The sequence below is a fragment of the Macadamia integrifolia genome, chromosome 12, assembly GCF_013358625.1.
Source record: "Macadamia integrifolia cultivar HAES 741 chromosome 12, SCU_Mint_v3, whole genome shotgun sequence".
In the NCBI taxonomy this organism is placed as follows: domain Eukaryota; kingdom Viridiplantae; phylum Streptophyta; class Magnoliopsida; order Proteales; family Proteaceae; genus Macadamia; species Macadamia integrifolia.
This window is the reverse complement of record NC_056568.1, coordinates 20,209,432-20,231,819: the sequence shown is the minus strand read 5'-3', so window position 1 is coordinate 20,231,819 and position 22,388 is coordinate 20,209,432. Positions and strand designations below refer to the sequence as shown.

At 38.2% G+C, this 22,388-nt stretch overlaps 1 protein-coding gene across 7 annotated transcripts; it reads right to left on the bottom strand.

Annotated features, from left to right (window-relative positions):
• Positions 1-3,259: 3,259 nt before the first annotated feature.
• Positions 3,260-20,840, bottom strand: LOC122057520 (periodic tryptophan protein 2). Of its 7 annotated transcripts, XM_042619641.1 has the most exons (11): positions 20,724-20,789; positions 20,337-20,413; positions 18,308-18,361; positions 17,261-17,453; positions 15,577-16,886; positions 15,132-15,383; positions 14,962-15,054; positions 14,356-14,727; positions 4,151-4,495; positions 3,763-3,990; positions 3,260-3,675 (listed from the first exon to the last, which is right to left on the bottom strand). In XM_042619641.1, exons 5-11 carry the CDS (start codon positions 16,813-16,815, stop codon positions 3,505-3,507), a joined length of 2,700 nt encoding a protein of 899 aa, XP_042475575.1. In that variant the 5' UTR covers positions 16,816-16,886; positions 17,261-17,453; positions 18,308-18,361; positions 20,337-20,413; positions 20,724-20,789; the 3' UTR covers positions 3,260-3,504. The 7 variants fall into 7 exon arrangements, with proteins under 7 accessions (XP_042475575.1, XP_042475578.1, XP_042475574.1 ...); XM_042619644.1 differs by lacking the exon at positions 20,337-20,413 and having other exon boundaries at positions 20,724-20,808; XM_042619640.1 differs by lacking the exon at positions 20,337-20,413 and having other exon boundaries at positions 18,308-18,428; positions 20,724-20,803.
• Positions 20,841-22,388: the final 1,548 nt, after the last annotated feature.

The following is a 22,388-nucleotide window of genomic DNA, read 5'->3' as shown; positions in this document are numbered from 1 at the left end:
TTAAGGAAACAACCCTCCTTCTCAATCGAGTGCCTCTGCGTATGGTTTCAGTTGGAGATTGCCTGCTACATCAATTGAGTGCCTCTGTGCATGGTTTAATGAATGGAAATGCAAAACATTTACTAATAACAGGTTATTTAATGACAGGAAACCCTATTGAAGGAAGCGCCAGGGCCGTTCTGCTTGGAGTTCAATCGGCACTAGAACTTGGAATATCCTTGACGGAAATATGGACTAACTCAAAGATCATTTGCAACCTCCCTTTTGACCTACAAATTTTTTTGTGGCCATTAAGTATAACTACCATTTTTTTAGATGTAATTGCTTTTGTGTCCATGGCTTAGGATATCCCGGCAAATTGTAGTATAACCACTACTCAGGATAAGATGGCAAACGGTGGTATAACCGCTGCCCAAGGTGTAGATACCTAACTCTGCTGTTGTTTTCTGTTTTTTTACATCAGTTGTTGTTGCAACCATATCAAATTACTTATCCGGTAGCTCATCACATGAGATCATAGACATTGATATAAAACTAATTTTCTAAGATTCAATTGGAGTGTGAAGCTCAAGATCTGTGATGCTAGAATCTTTGTTCTCTTAAGAGCTGGAATCCAAGAAAGGTTTTCTTCCTCATTCTTCGAAGGCCCATGCAACAACGATTGGTGATGAAAATATTCCGATGGCTAGGACTGGTCAATCAAGTTAAAAAAAAGGAAGTGTTTTCCCAGGGTGTGGTTCATGTGCGAAAATTAATGGAAGTGTACAAGAAAGTTTTCACGAAAGAGTCATTTTCCCTTTCATAGGGGATTATTTCGCCTTGTATGTGTGGGTGCCAAAGCCACACTCCTCCACAGAAAATATTTTTTCTTAAAACATAAGAAAATAATGATTATATGACTAACTCAAACACTTCTCCTTCTTTTACCATTCTATGGATTTCAATGGAAAAATAAGTATTCCAACTGAAAATTTTAACGGAAAATACTAGCACTATGAACGAAACCCTTGTACGATACAATAACTGTCACATGGTTTAGAAAAACTTTAATTTTTTTTTTATTTCACATCTCTGAAAACCAATAATGGTTTGTAAAATTTGTATGATATTTTTATAAATATAAAAAAATTTGTTTAACATCTCATTCATAGCTAGCATTCCTCAAATATAATTACCATATTTATGTCATACTCAAAAAAAAAAATTTTGATATGACAACTTGTTCACAATGCTTCCTCAAATATAATTACCATATTTGATAAGGTTGATTATGTGGTCATAATTTTCTTTTGTGATTTAAATCCTACACCACTTGCCAGTGCTAACATGGAGGGCCTAGATTTAAAGGGAGAAGATGGTGCTATCTAGACCGATTTAAATCCAATTAAATTGAATCGAACCAAGTTGCAACAACCCAACCCAACCCATACAGTGTTTAATTCACTTCACCACCAACAACAAAACCATCATTAAAATCAGGACTACTTTACTTCGAAGTTGAAGGGCAAAAAAAAAAGCCATTTAATTATTTCCTTGCATTCTTCTTACCATAACCCTGAGACCTAAGGAGGGGAAGAGGAGGGTTTCGAGGGAAGAAGGCCTTGGGAACAGTGAAGAATGAGTTCTTGCTTAGGTACATGGCTGTCATGGTAATTCTATTCAGGTGTCTGCAAAATAAAAAATCTAGGCAATTTTCTTATATGAGTGGGAAGCGAAGAAGGTGAGACCAAAGAGAGAAGAAGAGTAAAGTTAGGTTTCTCATGTCAAACGCTCATGTATCATGCATGGGTTGGGTTGGGTTGGGTTGTGTTGCTACAACTCGGTTCGATCTAGTTTAATTGGATTTAAATCGATCTGAATAGCACCATCAACAATCAGGAGCTTCCAATACACAAGGGTTGGAAGAGTAAGAATTTCAGGAGGTATATATTTACATAATAATTGATGTATATTAATAAACTCTAATCCCATTGTATTTACCAAGGATACTTGCTTTATCATGCTCCATTATTGATGATTCCTCCTATGCCTTCTCTTTTCTTTTCTTTTTTTCAAAAATCGTGTTAACCTCCTCTACACCATGTAAAGCTTTCTTCACACCAGTTCAAACTCTCCTATGCCTGCCTTCCATATTATGAGGCATTTCCCATCTTATTAATTTGTGCCGCATGAAAGTCATGTAATGGTAGCAATGCATCTTCTAATCTTTTTGCCCTCTTATTCGCTCCCGGGGGCAGGACATCTTTCTACTCTAACGCTAACTAACGGCCAAGTCAAAGAGTCGGAACTACAGGGACACTGAGCAACACAACCTTCTTGATAGTCAGACCTAGTCCAAACCCTAATAACACATCCCAATCAAACCCTTCAGAGGACTGGAACATCACAACTAGTAAAGGGGGTTTGACTGGGGGTAGTTAGGGTTTGGACCATGTTTGACTATCAAGAAGGTTGTGTTGCTTAGTGTCCCTACTGTAATAACTCACTGAGTAACGAGGGGCAACTTATAACAATACAAATATTTTGGCAAAATCTCTACAATTATGAGATGAGACTTAATCGCTGAAATGTAGTTTAAGCCTACACATTAGACATTAAATTGGCATGTAACTGTACCGAGCTCTATGGGAATTTGCTGGGGAGGTCTTCTGCAATGAAATTTTGTTCTTCGATTCATTGATTGTTCAATCCATTGAGTTGCTTTTATTGGGGCCACCAGTTTGTGTTAAAAGATTTTGGGCCTTTGCTTGAACCACTTCTCTGTTTTTGTTTCATATCAATGAACCATGTACTGATTGTTCTCAAACCTAATCAAAGGTATATGGAAAATTCATTCTTTTTCACCTTAGAAACTAGTAATGTAATCCCTTTAGAATCAATAACAAATAAAACAAAGGGGAAAATTACAGGCCACAAAAAACCCTCCACTAGTATATATTAAGACACCGTCTGATAACATTTCTGCTGTTTCTGTGTCTAGAAATAGCAAAAACGACTTTTTACGTTTCCAAAAAGAAAAACAGATTTTTAGTGTTTGATAAACCTGTTTCTTGAAAAAAATTTCACAGACATAATGCCATTATAAAATCCAATAGTATCATCAAATACCCAAAAGGGAGAGGGTTCGATTGCCTCTTTTTAGGTTTAAATAGTTGAGAAATTTACTGTTCACAACATCCTTTTTTTTCTCTTAAATTCGTTTCTAAAAACGACAAAACAGTCCGACTTGTTTTGTCAAAGTCGTTCCTAGAATTATAAATAAGCATAAATTTTGATTTACATTTCTAGAAATGGGTGAAATGAAACAACTTTATCAAGCACTTTTTCTGTTGTTTATCCGTTTCTGGAAACAAGAAAACGTAGAAACGAAACGTTGTCAAACGGTGCCTAAGTTATGCCCCTAAATTTCAACAAAATTTGAATGCATTTGAATGCCACCTGGTGCCAATTCATCCAGTTAATGCTCTATGGGGTTTTGTTAGCGTGCTCTTCCATAAGAATTTGTCAATTTTTGCTTCCTGTCAAGCATAAATATCGAAGCAAATACTCGTTTGAGGAGCAAGTGTCTGCCAGATCTTGATGCAATCTTGTAATGGACTTCTGTAAGGATCTTAAAGCCGGAATTAGGCTTATGGAATTCTGTTGAATAGAGTGACCATGAACTTTGCACAGCTCCTACAGGACCGAAAGGTAAAACAATATTTGTTTAAAGTCACACGCATTAACAGCAAGTGATCCAGAGACTAAAGCAATGATACATACCTCACACCATCTAAGAATGAACTCCAAATGTGGACAGCTTTCTAGAAGATCTGCAAATGCCTCAATTAGCCTCGGCAAATATTTGAAGGGGATTGATAAAGCAACAGCTTTTATATCCACTGGCTTTACAGCAACAATGCATTTTTTTATTAGTGTGTCTTCATTCAGACGGAGGCTGAGCAATAGTGCCCTTTGAGGTTGATCCTCAGCTAGAGCATCATCAACTGCCTGTGCAACACCATGGTAAAAAAACAACTCAGACCCTGAAAATAAACATTCGCCTGGAAGGCCAAAAGTAAGATATGCACGGATACAACAAAATATTTCTAGAGATTTTAATAACACTAATAAGACATAGAGGCTCAAATGCAAACAGAATGGTGAGTACCTCAGGTGTAACATCCATGTCAAGATCAGTGGGGTCAAATATAAAGGATTCGTCTATTGAATACACCAAAACTCCCTCTGTTGTTGCAGCTGCCCAACACCTGCCAGTTGGTGCTATCCTCAAGCATTTTGTCCGAACTACAGGCCTTCCACGGTTCGGCATGGACCCAGGCAAGTCATAACCCATCTTCCCTCGGGTTTGCTTATCAATGCCTTCCTCTACATCACTATTGTCATCATCGATCAAATCTAATGGACCAGCTTCAGTCATCTTCTTGGAGTTTAAATAGTCTAAAACTCCATCCAAAGAGAGATTGTGGGTTATCCGAAACCTACGCAGCAGGACCTGGTGCAATGTACAAGAAACCAACGCATAAGAAGACACTTTGATTGCAGCTCATCATCTTTACATAGAAACCGTTAAGAATACAAAATAAATTGTCAAAGCCAACAGTTTAATATCAGACTTAAAGAACATAGACCCAGTCGAAACAATTTGTGAGTGTCTGGTCAAGGAGCCAGCAGAAAAATAGTTGGTTTAGAGGCATCCTACATTCAATACGTCCTCATGTTCAGAGGATATCAAGACAGCACTAATTGGTCTGACCTCATAGAATGCCTTCCCAAAAAATCAGTAAGATTGGTTACCTTTGCCCAAAGCAGGAAGATGGAGAAGTTTTAACCACCTAACCAATGCACTAACTTTATAAGCCTCTAGTGCAGAGTTTTTATTTTTTATTTTTTTTTTGGGGGCGGGGGGCTGGTAAATCTAACACAGCTTTACTATGCAACATTTAAATGAATACAGAAAAATTACACAGATAAAGCATTTGCCCATGTAGATTCTGCATTAGCTAATCTAAGGTATGGAAGCCAAGAATGCTGTCCTACATCCCATAGCCCCAGACAGGAGATAATTAACTATTTTTCTTATAAGAGCAAGACAAAAAGCGCACAACCAACAGAAAGCACACATGTCAAACCTACAAACATAACAAATCACAAAAGCATTACAAAGTTTCGTACACAAATTATACCCAAGTAATCATTTCAGTAACCAGTCGGTAAAGAACAATTTACTAGGAAGACAGAAATCTTCCATACAAGTGAAGTCATAATAAGGTTTAAGACCAAAGAAACCAGCAACTTCCCAATGGAACGTAATTACTGTCATAGAGGTAGCTAAGGAGAAAAAAAATGGATGGAATGGGGTGGGGTTGGGTGGGGTGGGAATAAAGCCGTACCTTAAGAACGAATATTGATCATTGATCTTGTATCCCCAAAAACAAATCATACGGAGCAACTCAAAGGATACTATCATCAACAACATCCAAAACCTTATCCCAACTTAATGTGGTCGGCTACATCGAGATTCCAAACAAGGACGAGTGCAAGGATCCATGCAAAAAGATTGACGGGTTATGGCTATGGCTAGTTATAATAAGTCCCTGCTGTCAACCTGACGCACTACTACAAATCATCGCAAATGCTTTGTTTTAATTAAACAGTCTGAATCCCCTTGTCCGTTCCAGTTCTGGGTCAACTGTTCGACGCCCGGGGAAGGCCCCCAAGGGGTACTATCATGAGACACTTAAAAGCCATTATTGAATACCAAAATGTGATAATGATAGAATACATGATCATGGACTACCAAGCGCATGAACTTAAAAGACATTATTCATCCAGCCTTGCTTTGCCCTTAATAAAGCCTACAAACTACCAAGCGCATGAACTTGTCTTAGTGTCCATGGATGAAGGTGTCCACAACATGATCATGGAAATTCAACTTGGAGACATTACCATGACTCCATGTTAATCACCACCATGACCTTTAATGAATCATTATCTCAACACCAAGAAAAAACTGGTATTATCATTATGGTTACTTCTAAACAGCCACCACCTTCTGCAGATCACCCTCATGCTTATTTCTCAACAGCCACCACCTTCAGCAGGTCACCCTCAAGCTAAAATACTAGGCTTGCCCAGTTCCCTTACTGTTGATAGATTTTTAGATTTCTTGATATCATATCATACTACTTGCAAAAGTTCGTAACCCACTATTTTGGTATACTTTTTCAACTAGACTAAAGTACCCCCGCTTAAGTGTAATTTTGGACTACAATGCCCCTCAAAGGTGGGCCTCAACCAATGCATCCCCTCATATGGCCCCCACAGAGAGATTTTAGTCCTTACACTCCCTCCAAGTCGGATACATCCATACGTCCTATCCTTATCCCTCTCGCTCACTCCCTTGAACCAACGCACCCCTCATGAACCACTGCATGTGAAACAACATTGGCAGGAACTCTTTGAATTTGAATTTGAGTTTCGCATTGGCAGGATGATGCAGCAGCACTCCGATGGATCGACCCAAGCCTGCTCCAGAACCCGGATCAAGACCCAGATCCAATTTGGGTTCCAAGTTACTAATTTGGATTCTAATTTTAATAGAATATTTAGGATTTTATTTTTATTTGAGAATATTTGTTCCCTATTTGAGTCCTTAGTTGTTTCTTTATTTTGTTAGCTTGGGTGTAGGAGATTTTATTTCTATCTTAGTTTTTATTTTTAATTAGAAGGTTTTTAATTTTATTTTATTATATATTGGACATGTAATTCATGGGAAGAATAGTTGATTATTGAAGAAAAATTAAGATTGAAAGCCGGCGTGCCTGCTTCTCTTCCCCCCCCCTTCCCTCTTCCCTGCGGTCTCCCTCTATCTCCCCTCCTCTGCTGTCTTTCTTATTTCCCTCTTTTTTTCTTCTTATTCTTCTTCTTCTTCTTATATTTCCTGCGATCTCTCTATCTGCCTTCTACCCTTCCCTCCTCCTCCTCAGCAAGAATCCCCTTCCCCCTTCTGCTGTGCGATAACTCCCCCTGCCCCTTCTTCTCTTTCTTCCTCTTTTCCTTTCCTTCTTCACGGTTCTGTTTTCCCTTCCCTGTAACTGGTGATAACAGCAATCTTTAAGAATTGCTTCAGATTCTCAAGTGGGCATCGATCTGGCCTGGGATTTCAAGGGGTTTGTTTCAACTGCCAAGGTCGACCTGAACAATGGGAAACTGTGCTTGAAAATTCCTTCCATCTTGAGATGAAAACTAGATTGCAGACCTTAACCTAAGTTCCACCGCCAGTTCTGTTTTCAGCAGCCCCAGATCTTGCAATCACTAGTGGTTCAACCCTATGGTTGCTCACAATCAGGAGCTTTAGGAATTTGGTATCTCTCCCTGAAATTTCAGACTCATCTGAGCAATATTGAGGGAGTTTTCCCACCTTCAGATCTTCCTCCTCCATCTTCTTGGCTGGAGGTTGAAGACAACCCCAAAATAAAGAATCGTGGGTTTACTTTTAGCCCTTATATTCTGTTTTTCCCATAATACCCCCTCCCTTAGTCTTTAATACCTTGTGCCCTTATTTTAACTTTGTTTCCCAGAATACCCTTTAAACCCATCTATGCTACTTTGCTACTTCTAATTGGAAGTTTCTTAGATTTACAATTCTGCCACTCCTTATTAGAAACTTCTGGTTAATTACAAAAGTGCCATCCCACCTTATGAATTTCAATCTATTTACAGGATTGCCACTCAATTGTAAACATCAGCAAATTTACTGTTTTGCCACTTAATCTTAGGCCTAAATTGCCTAAGTATTTAATTGGGCCCACATCCAATCGGGTTGGTTCTCATGGGGCCCACCGGCCCCGCATTACAGGAACTCTCTTTATTCTTTGAATTCCAAGATCGAGATCGACTACTACTGCATTTTGGTGTTTCCTCCCCTAACTCAGCGCCCACAGTAGATAAAAAGACATTGTTGCTCTCGATGCCTAAAGCAGGGACTGCTACCAAACTTTTGCATTCTATTCATCCCTCAAAGCAAGCGCTAAAATTTGAGACCATATGAATGGAAAAGCAATCCACTCGCAGGTTTATGAAAACAGTGGATATGTTTATGAACATACTACTCTTGTCAATTTGAAGTCGTAATTGGGTGACTTGACTGCACAGAGAATGTTCAACGAGATGCCTGAGATAATTGTCGCTTCCTGGAATTCATTTTTGTCTCCTAGAACTCAAAAGATATCTGGGTATGCGAAAGGTGGAGAAATGGAGAAATGATTAATGGTATTCTTTTCTCTTTCTATAAACCAGTCTGCAAAATTTTGAATGAGCAGTTTACCATGCAGTTAACTTTAACTTAATGGTATAGAGATACACATGGTTCTTTTTCAATAATTTCTCTTCTTTAACTTTCCCCTATTGTATACTGTACTCACCATTACTATTTGGCTTGTGCTTCCCAGTAACTCTGTTTTGTTCGACTCATGTACGCTGTTTGTTTTCTGATTTAATTCTGAAAGAATTTTCTCACCTGTAATGGTGCTAGGTGCCGTTACTTTTGAACTGAATTAACTTCGAAAGAATGTAGACTTTTATTGGTGTTAGGTACCATTAGTTTTGAACTGAATTAACTTCGAAATAATTTTCTACTTCTAACGGTGCTAGGTGATATTAGTTTCGATATCTCTCACATTACAACTAAAATTTTGAGGAAGAAACAAACCTGATCATTGTTCCAAGGCATTATCTAAATTATTTTAAATTTATTTAGTTGTCACAAGGACTGAATTTGATGCTTGCGTCTCCTATAAATTAATAATTCATGTATCTATATATCAGACTAATATAAGGAATCATGTCATGTCTTCAAAGACTGGCACTAACATCCCACAAATAAAACAATCTACATCCACTGAAATTCTATCAACGAACCTGTATGAAACTATCAATTCAACATGCCCCACCATGCCAAGCATGGAGGGTAGGGCCACATAAAATTATGGTGCGGATTAAAGGAGCTGCAAGGTAGACCAAAAATGGCCTTGGGAGAAAAGATGAGAACTCAGAACAGTTATGGATGTTTTAGGGTAACCAACAAATACGACTCTATTAGGAGTTCAAAATGGGGAAACAGGATTCAAGTACATATTAAAATATAAATGCCCTCTTTTCTTTTGTTTATTTGTGTATCTCTTCCGGGTTGTCTGTTGAAATGGAAAATCCATTTTGCTTTTTTTTCCCATAACCATGATTCACCTCACCACTATGACAACTATGTCTTTGCCTGTCTCTAAACTGTAAATGTGGGAATGAAAACTGTTTTTCTTCTGAGTCAAAATGAGAATACAATTTATAAACAATCCTTCTGGGCTAATGATGAATTATTTGCAACATCTATAGCTCATATCTTTCTTGTTATCCTCTGCTTCTATGCCTGCAGCAAAACTTGGACTTGAGGATATAGGGCATGTTGGACATTGTTGGTATTGAAAAGATTTTTAAGTCTGTATTGGAAGGAAAAGAATTGTCGAAAAGAAATGCTTGGTTTTCTTTAATTTAGCAGGGAGAATTTGACCCAGCATAAGTGACGACTTTGGCCTCATGATGTAACTTCAATGACCAACATTGTCTGTTGTCTACCCACTTGGATCATAACTTTATAAGTGCTCTTAAGAACTGATTTGTACTTAATAGTCTTTTCTTCAATAAAATGTTGAGTTCCTGCTGCTTCTTTTTTAATTATATTTTTATTGGGTGTGTTTTCTGAACAAAGAGTTCTTTCATTTTAAAAGATGTTGCTGCTTATCGAGAAGAAAACTTGTTTCACTGAATGGGGATTTATTGTGTTAGTTATTTAACTCTATAATCTATATATATATATATATATATATTAAATCCTTCTACTGTAAGGATAGTGGATTTTTTTTGCTTGAAAATTTTTACACGAACTGACAATTGGCACTGTTTAAATCACTGCCCATCCTCTATTTCTCGGGGTAAAAAGGAAAAGCTTTCGGATTGAGAAACCTGCTTCTTTTTTTAAATAACTTATATACTTTGAATCACTGTGGTATTCAATTCTATTCTTAAAATTGTGGTTCTGTAGTTATAGATTTCTCTCTGTTTCTATAATTTGATATCAGGGTATGGCAGGAATGTTCAAGGGGTCTAATCTTTTTTTCATTTTTGTATCTTCAGGGTCCTATCTGCCTACTGTACCCTCATGGGAGAGGAAATCTTGCACCTTAGTGGGTTTAGTTCCATGGGAAAAACTCTTGGAAGGTAAGAAGTTGATGTCATTCTATAAGATTGTGCTTCATTGGAATGATTGAGCTGGTGAAGAGGCATTCAACAGTGTGAAGAACCAGTTTTGGGAAGAGATCAATGGCCTTTGTTGCGACATTTCCCTGCCTGACCCAGATATCTACACTAATGAAATTGACTGGAACTCTGATATTGATCCAGATCTGTTGTTAGATTTAGGGTGATGACAAAGAGGGGAAGTCTAGGCTTATTTGTGACTCTTCTTAAATCTGCAAGTTCCATGCTTTGGATGGGGTGATGTGGAGAAGGATCCAGTTAAAACCGTTGAGACCAGGATTGCAATATTATGGATCTAATGCCAATAGTTCCAACAATCCTTGGGATCACGAATGTGCTTGGGAAACAATACGCTGGATAGTAAAACATGGGGAGCTATGGGGCTAACTCATTGGGATAGCAACCAGCGGGAGAACTATAACTATAAATGGGAGAATCCAAAACCCAGGAGCAACGGCAGTTGAGGGGGAACATGGAAGAGAGATGGAACAAAGGGACTGATGTTTCATAACATTATCTGTATTCTTCAGGCCTTGGAAGATTGAGGAATGATCGGTAAGTTAAGGTTGAATTTTGGAAATATTGTTCTTTCTGTCGCTGCCACTACCATAAATATTACAAGAGAGGAGAGGAGAGAGGAAGCAAATGAGCTGTAAATTTCTACTTGTGGATGGTGTCATAGTGCTGGAAGGAATGAAGAGAAGAAAAAAACCAGGAAATGTTTGGTTACAATAGAAAAGAAATGAAAAAAAAAAAAAAAAAAATAGGACAATAAAACCGAAAAAGAAGAGAGAAGGAGAAGTTGGTGGATGAGACAAGAAGCATTAGCGAACCCAAGTTGGCGAACCCTTCTAAGTCTCTCTCTCTCTCTCTCTCTCTCTCTCTCTCTCTCTCTCTCTCTTATCCTTGCTCTTCAACTTTTAGGGCATTTTAGACTTTAATAATATATAAATAAAGGTTGCACTCTATTAACTTCCCCCCCTCTCTCTCTCCATGTGACATACGGCCTCATGCATTTGCATGTGAAAAGTTTACTAGTATATATATAGAGAAAATTACACTCCCCTCCCCTATACTATGCCCTAATACCACTTTACCCCCACGTACTTTCATAAATACCAATACCCTCCCCTCTAGTTTGAAGTTTCTTTCAATTGTACCCCTGCCGTTAGATAGCCCTGTTAAGTGATGACTTCATCCTTAAGACATTACATTTCATACCAAAATTACCCTTCTCACAAGAAAGTCTTCTGATGGCCCAACTGCTTCAAGCTAGAGCCATTGTGATTTTGACCTCAATTTTCCGGCTTTACCCGAATCGTGGCCCCTTTTTGGAGCTTTCGGTGGGAAGAAATTTAAGGATTCCGGTGATGAAGAAGTGGAGAATCCTATCCCTAGGAAGAAGCCTCGTCCCTCCTCCTCCTACTCCTCAAGATCAGGCTGATCAGAAGAGTTGATATTAACAGAGGCTATTTAGCTATGTACTTGTTATTAACAAAGACTATTTAGCTCTGTACTTGTTTTGTTTTTCCTTTTAGTTTTCGATTGTTTCTGTACAGTGAATTGTTCATTCATTCTTTGTGATCTCTCTCTATAAATCGCCAGAAATTCGAATTTGATTAATCATTTTTCCCATTCAAATTGGGTTTGCATTAAATTCACTAATTCTCAGTTCTCAATTCTCAGATTCTGTCCATCACACCATTGGCAGAGCTTACCAAAAGGCTAAAACTGAAGAATACTTTAACTTCACGCACTGCAGAGACTGCACTGGAGTGACAAGGTAACCGCACTATCATGGATTCATCATCATATCCTCCATTACCGCGTGAAGAACGCAGCAGAAGGTGTGGATTTCAATCTTCCCAGTGCTCTGAGAACGCTCCTAAGATGCTCTGTCTTGGGAATCCATGCAACCAAGGAGCAAAAGGTTTTGGTGAGTATGGGAATTCGCCCAGATATCGGGATCACTGCTAGTTGGTAGCCCACAATGGCATTACCATTTAAATTTAGGGTTAAGGCATAGTTATTAAGGCGCTAGTAAGGCACTTGTAAGGCGCTCAAGAGAGGTTAAGACAGTAAGCCACTTTATTTTGGGTATGAAAGGCGACCGCCTTATGCTGTAAGGTGCTATAAGGCGCCTAAGGCGACGCCTTATGGGGTTTTTAAAAAAATATCTGTTTTTACAGCTGGTCTATGAATATCCCAAAATAGACTTCATTATTGGCTGGTGCATAAATTTTCATGCACATGAGATACACTGGATCAAAAGCTACTGACTTAAAACTCTACCAAAAAAAAAAAACGATATTCTCTCAAAACCCCAAATCACTCCACGGCCAACGGTGAAGCACTCCAGCGGTCCCTCCTCCTTCGATTCTTCTCTAGCGGCCTCCGGGGAAGGTTCCTTCCCCTCTCTCCAGGTATGTTGTTTATTTTTTTATTTTTTTATTTTTTTTCTCATCTTCTTTTCGAGAATTTTTTTTTTCTCTTCTTCTTCTTTCTCTCCCTTCTTCCTTATTTCTTCTTCTTTCATCTTCATCTGTTCATCAGTCTTACGACTCTCAAGTCTTCGTGAGAGTCGTAAAACTCTTGCTGACGCAATACAATCATTCCACACCCTTACCTTTATTCCCTTCTCTCTTCTTGTTCCATAATTCTTTTCTTCTGTTTATTCGATTTCTCATTCCTATACTTTCACAGTCGTCTGGAATTTTCTGTATTTACTGGTTATACTCTGTTTTGAGTGGTAGACTGGACAAAGGGAGAGGAGTTTAATCTCCCTCATTCCTGAACCTTTGGTCCTAAAAGTGGGTGGTGGTGTTCAAACAAAGGGGCAATTCTAGTAGTGTAGTTTGGGACCAAAATGCAGTTACTGTGAGAAGAACTAGTTTCTTCAAACACAGGTGATTCCTATTCTTCCAACAGGTCTGCTTTCCAAAAATTTATTCTGCAAATAGAGTCTTCTCTTTTGACTTATCGTGATAGTGACGTTGTGTGTTTCTCTTTCCTCTTGCGTCAGCTGTGTATTTCTCATACGTAGCAGTTGAATAGTATTGGGATTGATCAAAGTAGAGCCCTTACATATTAGTAATGAATACTTGTATATTTAAAGTCTTCTTTTCTTTATATTTATAATTTTGTTTCATAATTATGTATTTATATTATATGTTAATATGTTATGATCATCATGATGATGATTGATGAATGGTGATTGATGACTGATGAAGATGAATATCTTGCATTGGTATAAAGTATGTACCTTTGATATTTATTCAGCATATGAGTAGTAGGATTCAACTAGGATTTGAGTCAAATATAATGGTTTTATAAAAAAAATTACACAAACGCTTTAGCCAATAAGACGATGCCTCATTCCCGCCTTATTGCTAAGGCACTCTAAAAGACCCTCAAACGCCTCACCGCCTTAATAACTATGGGTTAAGGGATTTTAGTACAGCTTGGATTTGGGGTAGGGCTAGGTATTTGGAGGAGAATAGAGATAAGAGAGATGAGAATCGAAGAGGGAGGAGTTACCATAAGTTGCAGGTGCAGGTGCGATTTCTCCAACGAGGTTGCGAAGGAGGAGAAGCCTTGCTTGAGAATAGAGAGCAGGTCGTTCTTCTTCTATGCGTGAGGATAGTTTGAGAGCAGAGAGTAGGTCCAAAGATGAGGAAAAGAGAGAAAATATATGTAAATGACACAAGGGTAAATTGGTATTTTTACAGGCCATTTTAACAGTGTCAATCACTAATGAGACGATTGAAAAAATCTTCAAACTAGAGGGGAGGAGATTGGTATTTATGAAAGTACGAGAGGGGAAAGTGCTATTAGGGCATAGTCCAAGGGAGGGGAGTGTAATTTCCTCACACACACACACATATATATATATATATATATATACCCAGCTATTCCATTAGCATGATCACTAGAATAGTTATACTAATATGTCAAAGACAAACATACAAATTAAAAGATAAACTTCAAAATTTAAAGATAACTTGTCATCATGTCTTTAAAAATTCTTCAACAGAGAAAACTAACCTGATCTGCAACATCATACATACAAATGTATTTGCTGCTCCCGCCAGCTAAAATGTAACTCCCATCAGCAGAATAACATAAGGTTGTGAAATACTTTCCCAAACTTGAGTTTGCTGCAGATCTTCGATCAGTCATGAGACGTCCACCAGCGATGTCCCTTCGGCCCTCAATTGTGAACATTAGAACACCATCTATTGGATCCCAGAAGTGGATTTGACCATCTAATGTGCTGCTAGCTAACTGCTTTCCATCTGGGCGATAAACTACTGTAAGAACATCATGTGTGTGAGGAAATGTCTCGACAGCACCTTTTCCTTCAAAAACATCCCACAATCGAACACTTTTGTCCCACGAAGATGAAGCTAGGATTGCCTAAAGGCCAAAAGAAAACATCTTCTTAGACACCTTATCACTTTTTTTTTGGATAGATTAATGTCTTTATCACTTATGAAATCATAAGAACCAAAAGGGCAAAAAAAATCCAGAACTTCTAAAACAGAGCCAGAAAACATTACAAACTGTTGGAAAGAGTCTTCATCGGAAAATAGTAGAAAATATATAATAATTTCAGACAACCAGATATTGCCTAGAGATGATTCAACTTACACTTGTAGGAGAAAACATCAAACCATGGACAGGTCCTTCATGACCACTAAGAACATCCAACAAACGGCCAGTCTTCATTGACCAAACAAAAATCTTCAAATATACAAAAACCCAAGTCAGGAAGCCAATTAACAGTATAGCCTCAAAATTTGAGATAGAGATAAGTGTACCTCAAATGAATCCAGAGTTCCAGCACAAATTACTTCACCACTCTGATCTGAAGCCAAAGAAACAAACTGCCTAGGAGATGGAGTAGTAAATGTCCTAAAGTTCCGATAGCGGAACATGTCCCAGGCACGAACAGTGCCATCCAGAGATGCACTCAGTAAACAATGATTGCCAGCCATAAAGTGGAGTGCAGTGACAGCATTAGTGTGCTCAGAGAATGTCACAAAACAAGAACCTGATGAAACTGTCCACACCTATAGCAAGGAAGTGACAATTCAGTATCACAGTATGCATACCTTAATGAAAAAATGCACACATCAACACACTTGGTCATTTTGCTACAGTTAGTGCATAAAGATAGATATAACATTGATAGATGGTATAGCATAAAGAGGATAAATTGCGCATAGAAAGGACTCAAAGGAGAATTACACCAACATAGTTCACCTTGATTTTGTTATCATCAGCTCCAGTAGCCAAGAGTTGTGAGTCAGACGAATATGCCAGACAATTCACATCAAAGTAATGCCCTTGTTGTTTCAAGATATAACTCTCTGACCGCCACTCCCACACGAGCAACTGCCCTAGTTTTGCACAGCCAAATGTTAACCAGTTACCAAGCTCATTAAAAATTGCAGTTGAGATCTTCTCCCTTGATATAGAAAGCAAGTGAATGCAAACAAAATCAGGCATCTGATAGAGCCCAAAAACACCATTCGAGAACCCCACTACAACAATATCAAGAGCACGGTGATAGTCACAAGCTGTCAATTTTGCCGGTGCCTGCATACAATTGTCCTTTCTAGACAACTCCCACTTTCCTCCATGAAGAGAAAATTCATGTTCTTCATCCAAATTATCAGCACTGCCATCGAAAGCCTTTCCTTTCTTAACATTATCATTATCAAAACCATTCACATCTCCTTTAGCATCGGCTTCAGCAGAAGCTCTCCATTCTGGAGTGCCGGGAGAAGGAGGATCTGAAAATTCCCCATTCAAACCATCAGTTCTACCTTCACTGCTGCTATAAGTCCAACTGAAAACCGAGCAGTCACGTGAAATCGTATAAACCCTAGAAACCTTATTCAACTTCTTGTCCATGCAGAAAAAGGCACCTACAACATTATCCCTATGCCCTAGAAACAAAAATGGCTTATTAAACCCACCCAATCTTTTCAAGCAGAACAGTCTCACTGTCAAATCCTTCGAACCGGCAAGAACATAGTTAGAATCCGGGCTCCAATCCAAGGCAGTGACAGAAGCATCACAATCAGCAAAAGTTCGAATCAACTGAAACGGAAAGAATTCCTTCCGAAAACCAGGAGACCTCCATATCTGGAGCAATTTCCCAACACCGATAGCAATTAAGGCTCCATCAGGGCTAAATTTGATTGTCGAGACAGGCTTCTTAAACGACATGCGATGAAGTACTACTCGACGATGAAGATTGATGAATTGACATCTATTGTTTTCGTCTAGTGTTAGGAGAAAGTTTCCATCAGGAGAGACAGCGATCCGGGAGATGTTGGAGGAGCTCTCGCATGGCAGAGTTACAGTTTCCGATTTTATAAGGTCGGTGACAGAGACACGGTTTCCCACAGGAGAGATGAGGAGACTGTTACCGGAAATGACAGCATTTCCACCTCTATAAGGAGCACCCAGAAGGTTCTGAAATCGGAAATTCATGGCTTATTTTATTGTTCCAATCACTCTGTGTGCTCTTTCAAATAGGATACACTGTACTCTGTCAAGTCCACCTAAAACAAAACAGTAAAAATGTTAGGACTCTTCAAAGGAGTAGCAGATCTTGAAGCTCTGGAACAATTTATCAACATACCAGTTAGTTCAAGTAGTAAGTATACGTTTAGCTTACAAGCCTATGATGTTAGGATGACTTGAGTGGAGCAATAGATCAAATAATTCAAACCAATCACCATATATGGGGGGAAAAACCCTCAATATCCTATGTTAATGTCCGCGCACACATAACATAATTAATGAACATGAAGAAACCTCCACTGTCTTTGTAGGTCTAAGTTACCCAAAAGGGAATAGAAAATCATTCTTGAGCATCATCACATAACCTGTCCAATTATTCCCTTAACATTCACTAAAAACTTGTAGAGGTTACCTCGTGGCAAAGACAGGCTTAGAAGTCTAAAATGCCATTGCTTGTCCCAGAGGTCAACAGCCATTTCTTCAAGTGACAGACATATGGATTATAGATACCCTACATAAACAATCAGTAGCGTGCAGGATCGCTTTTGCATAGCGAGATCAAAGAAAAACACTCCCACCTCAGGATCACTTTTCTAGAGCATGATCTGGAAAAAAATTTCCAAATAGTTATAAAAATTTCTTATTATCACATTTTACACTATAACCAATAATTATAATGTGCCATTATCATTCCACTTAACTGGAATAAGTATGAAAATGCCATAACACAAATGTCATTGCCATAAAATATAACTTCAATAATTAGGGAAACTATCTTTAACATCCCATTACACAAATACCGTTACAATCTTTCCATTACACAAAATTCCATACAAAGTACACTATCATGCATGTCAGCAAGATTAGCCATAATGATGGTGCAACCAGAAAAAATATAAAATAACCAACACTCCCTAGTAATTACGTTGTGATCATGTGGATATGCTTGAGCTATAAAAACTTATCAGGTTTCTTTTGTTACACAGACCCATAAAACTAAGGAAATACATCAACTTAGGCACAAACTTTCTTGCTAATGTACATATACCACAATGATGCAGGGCTTAGAGGTGACATGGTACTCCGCCTCAGGAAGCGAGGTCTCATGATCAAACCTTTTCCGCTGCACCTAACTTCTTGGGGCCACCACGCTAGAGTTTTCATCTCGGACTGACCCGGTCCTATGTAAGCGGTATCACAGTGACCCCAGGGATTAGTCAGGTCAAAGATCCGGACACCTTGGGTATCAGAAAAAAAAAATGATGCAAGGTAAAAGTAGCAATGGGCCTTATATTCCAGCAGTATTTTTCATGGCATCATGACAGGTAATGCCTTCAAGAATGATCCAATTGTCACCTTATGCAGAAAATCCAGCAAACAACTTTCAAAGAGAAACAAGGATAAATATTGTTCTTAAGATATTGCAGCAGAAAGGAAGTAAAGAACAGGAAGTACTTACTATCAAAAGATAATGCATGAACTACTTCAAGTGCAATACCTTTCCAACAGTAGTCTGCCAATGAAATTAGCCGTCACAAGAGAGATTCTTCAAATTTCCAATACCGACACCGACTAGGAAACTAGAATCACAAAAGAGCATCATCGCTTTCTTCATGAGTTGGTCGGAAATCGGCAAAAGCCGCATAAAAGATTACTTGCCAAGAGAGCAGTCCAAAGATTCTTACTAAATAATGCCCAAAAGGAGAACAGGAAAAGAGAGAGAAAGAGAAAACCCAACCTGAAAATCAAACAATATGACGGAGAGAAAGAGGGTAAGGCTAAGGAGAACGCTGATTCGTATCCCTCTTTGAAGTTTGAACCAAATCCAACGAAGAACTCTGCTCTTTGGTTTGAACTTTGAAGCGTCAAACTAGAACGAAGAACGCCGCTCTCCGATTCTTAGCTTAGCCGCTGCAAAGCCCCATCCTATCTGGTATTTCCGGTTACTTGGTTTGATTCATTTGAAGAGATTCAAAGGAGGAAGAGAGAGGGTTAGGGTAAGGAGAAGAAGGAAAGGGTTAGGGTAAGAGAAGATAGTTTTGTCAAGGAATAAGGAGAGGATTTTTTTCTCGGGCACTTAGAGCCCGTTTGGTAACGATTCCGTTCTGAGAATGCCGTTCTTTGGCAAAATCATCTATTTGTATTACCTCATTAAAAGATGATTTTTTTACTCTGTTTGAGCATTTGGTAAACTTGTTTCGAAACCATTCTGGGGATAAATCTAGAGTGAAATGGCGTTTGGTAAGAACTATTCCCTGGCACATTTTTTTCATTTCAACATTTACACAAACGCCATTAATGACCATATTGAAATGAAATTGATATCAAAATACATGGTTTCATGGTTTAAAAAATAAAAAAATAAAGGTTACAATACCATAACATAGATATGAAATATGGTATCATGGTTAAAAAAAATAAAAAATAAAAATAAAGGTTACAATATCATAACATAGAATTTTGGTATGAATACTACAAAATTCCAGGTTCCATTGCAAATAAAGTAAGAATTTTGGTATGAATACTACTACAAACTAAAAGCACTTCCAGAAGCAATTGGAAAGCTTGAATTCTTGGAGATCCTTACATTGCACTATAACAGAATCACAGGGTTACCTACCACTATTGGTAATCTTTCCAGGTTGAAGGACCTTGACATCAGCTTCAATGAAGTTTCAAATTTACCTGAGAACTTGTGTTCTGCAACTTGTCTTGTGAAATTGAATGTCGGGAATAATTTTGCGGATCTTTCAGCTCTACCAAGCTCAATTGGAGATCTTGAAATGCTTGAAGAACTGGATATAAGTAACAACCAGATAAGAGTCCTACCTGAATCTTTCAGGTTCCTCTCAAAGTTAAGAGTTCTTCATGCAGAAGGGACACATGTACAGTAGGAGGAAGAAAAGCTTCTGGTCATGGTTTTTCTCATTATTTCGGCACTGACAAAAGAAACCCACTAAGAACAGGAAAGAATGGAAGCTTAATTCTACAATTTCCATAAAATTTGTACAGTAGGAGATGTTTTTGTAAGTTTCATCAGAGCTGTGCTTCAAGTTAATGTCTTGAAAAATCCTGCAGAGCTTATTATCTATTACTGTAATTTTACTTGGAGCAAGTTTCCCAGAGCCCATGTACAGCTTATCAGATCTTCTTGTCCTGTAATCTTTATAATACAATACATGATTTCTAATGGGTTTGAATGAATTTCTTGTTCTGAAACAAATGTAACAGTAAAGCTGAAGGAAATAGAATATACAGAAACAGAATTGTCATTTTGCTAGCACTAGTGTTCCATTGCTTGGCTTTATCTTGAGACAAACAGAACAAGAAGATTCCAAATACCCATTAGATTGATCTTACCCCCCAAGAATTTTCTGTTGGAAAAACCCAAAATCTGCAACTGATTTGATTATGGTGGAGTAGTGGACTAGTTTAATGGAGCACATTCTCAGGAAGATAAAAGTAATGGGACCTAAAGTCCAACAAACCTTTCTTTCTACTTTGCCCCTTCCCCAATTCTGCAATGTAGCATGGTCGGATTGGATCCGGTAACATTACGAATTGGCTGTGACGAACCAATCACTGGTATTAGAGCAGTCAGCAATCCTCCTAAGAGTTGTTAGTGAATGAAATATAAGCCGTAAAGGAAGGAAATCACACACCTAATACACACTAAATATTTAACCCATAACCTAGTTACTTCCCTTCCCAGAAACACCCCTAGAATCCATACCAAGGTACTCCTGCAACTGTCCCCTCTCTCGCCCTTGTTTTCGAAATCTTCCCTAAAAATGAACCCTGAGAGAGAGAGAGAGGGAGAGAGAGAGAGAGAGAGAGAGAGAGAGAGAGAGAGCGAGAGCGAGAGAGCGGCATACCTACGAGAGCTGCCTGAGCGACGGGAGTGAGCGGCGAGAGCTGCGTGAGAGACCGGAGATTTTATGAAAAGGGGGTTTTGAGGTTTTTATCAGGAACGGGCACTTTTTTGTGTGTGCTTATTTTTAAGTGGGTTTTTAACAAAACCGAATCATTCGCATTTAATTCGGTTCTTCCCAAATTTGTCGTGTTTTTTAATTAGATTAAAAAAAAAAAAAAACACGCTATTTTCCGATTTTTAATCATAAGTCGAATTCGGTCAGATTTTTTGGTATAATTCGGAAATATTCTATAATTCGTGCGAATTTAACAACTAAGGGTATGGTACAAAGAACTAAGAGGAAAATCAAACTTCATCTCTTCTCGTAACTTTTACATGTTCTCTTCTTCTTCTTGGTACAAAAACAATGTTCATGAAGATGGAGAATAAGTGTTTGCAATTGTTCTTCGCAGAGATGAGCTTGGATTTTCTTGAAATTTCCATGGGGGTACAATCAAGACCGGTCATGAATCAATTTTAAGGCTCAAGAACCTCCTCCCTTCAACTCCTTTGATTTCTTATATGTAATATTGCAAGAACAGAGGGAGGAGAATATCCGTGTCATTTTCCTCTTTCTAATTCTTCACATTGTCCAGCTGCAACTATGTTTGTAAGTAATTGCCAGTCTAATTCAAATGGTTGATTTTCAACTTCCAATAGGAAAGAGAAACAGAGAAGAGGAAGGATTGATTGGGTTTTCAACAATCGATGGGAAAATAAATGGAAAAGAGATTGAAAGCAGGGTGTATTGATGTCTTACATATCGCCCTCAGTCGTTAGCCGCTGAGAACGGAGAGTCAGAGATGGAGGAGCAGGGGTCACTGAGGCAAGGGTTCCTCCTTTTTTTAGTTTACTTAGATGAGGGAAGAATAAGGGTTATAGTTTCAATCGATTAGGGTTCCTGATAGAAGACAAGGGTCGAGAATCAGGATTTGGCCCATTTGGGTTAATCTCATTTTTTTTTTAACCCAAAACTTTTATTAAATATATAACGTATTATACGAGTATTATTCATATATAATACGATTATCTTCAAAATCCACGCATTAAATAGTTTTTTTAAATTGATACGTCAAATTACGAACTTTTGAATTAAATGTTCGGATGTATGTATTATACACATATAATACATGTATTTTACTAACCATGATCACAAGGCATCCCCCGGATGTTAAGAAAAATCTTTGGTTCAAAGCCACATGGCTATTCTTGGATTTTTTTAAGACCTTATTTCAAAGTTTATTTCCTGAAAATCCCTTGGTTTAAAGTCGTTGTTCCACCCTATTACTTTTTTGAAAATCCTCTGGTTCAAGACCATATGGCTACTCCTAGATTTAAAAAACAATATCCAGTGGTTCAAGGCCATACGGCTACCCCGAACTGTTAAAAAACTTTATTTCACACTTTTGTTCTTAAAAGATCTCTGGTTTAAGGCCATGAGACTACCCCCAGATTTTCAAAAACCTTATCCACAATTTTTTTACCTGAAAATCCTTTGGCTCAAAACCATGAGATTACCCCCGAGTTTTTCCTGTAAATGTTTTGGTTCAAAGCTCTATGGTTACCCCCATGTTTTCTCAAAACTTTATCACCTGATTTCTTTCACATTTAGCCAAAGCATGTGCTT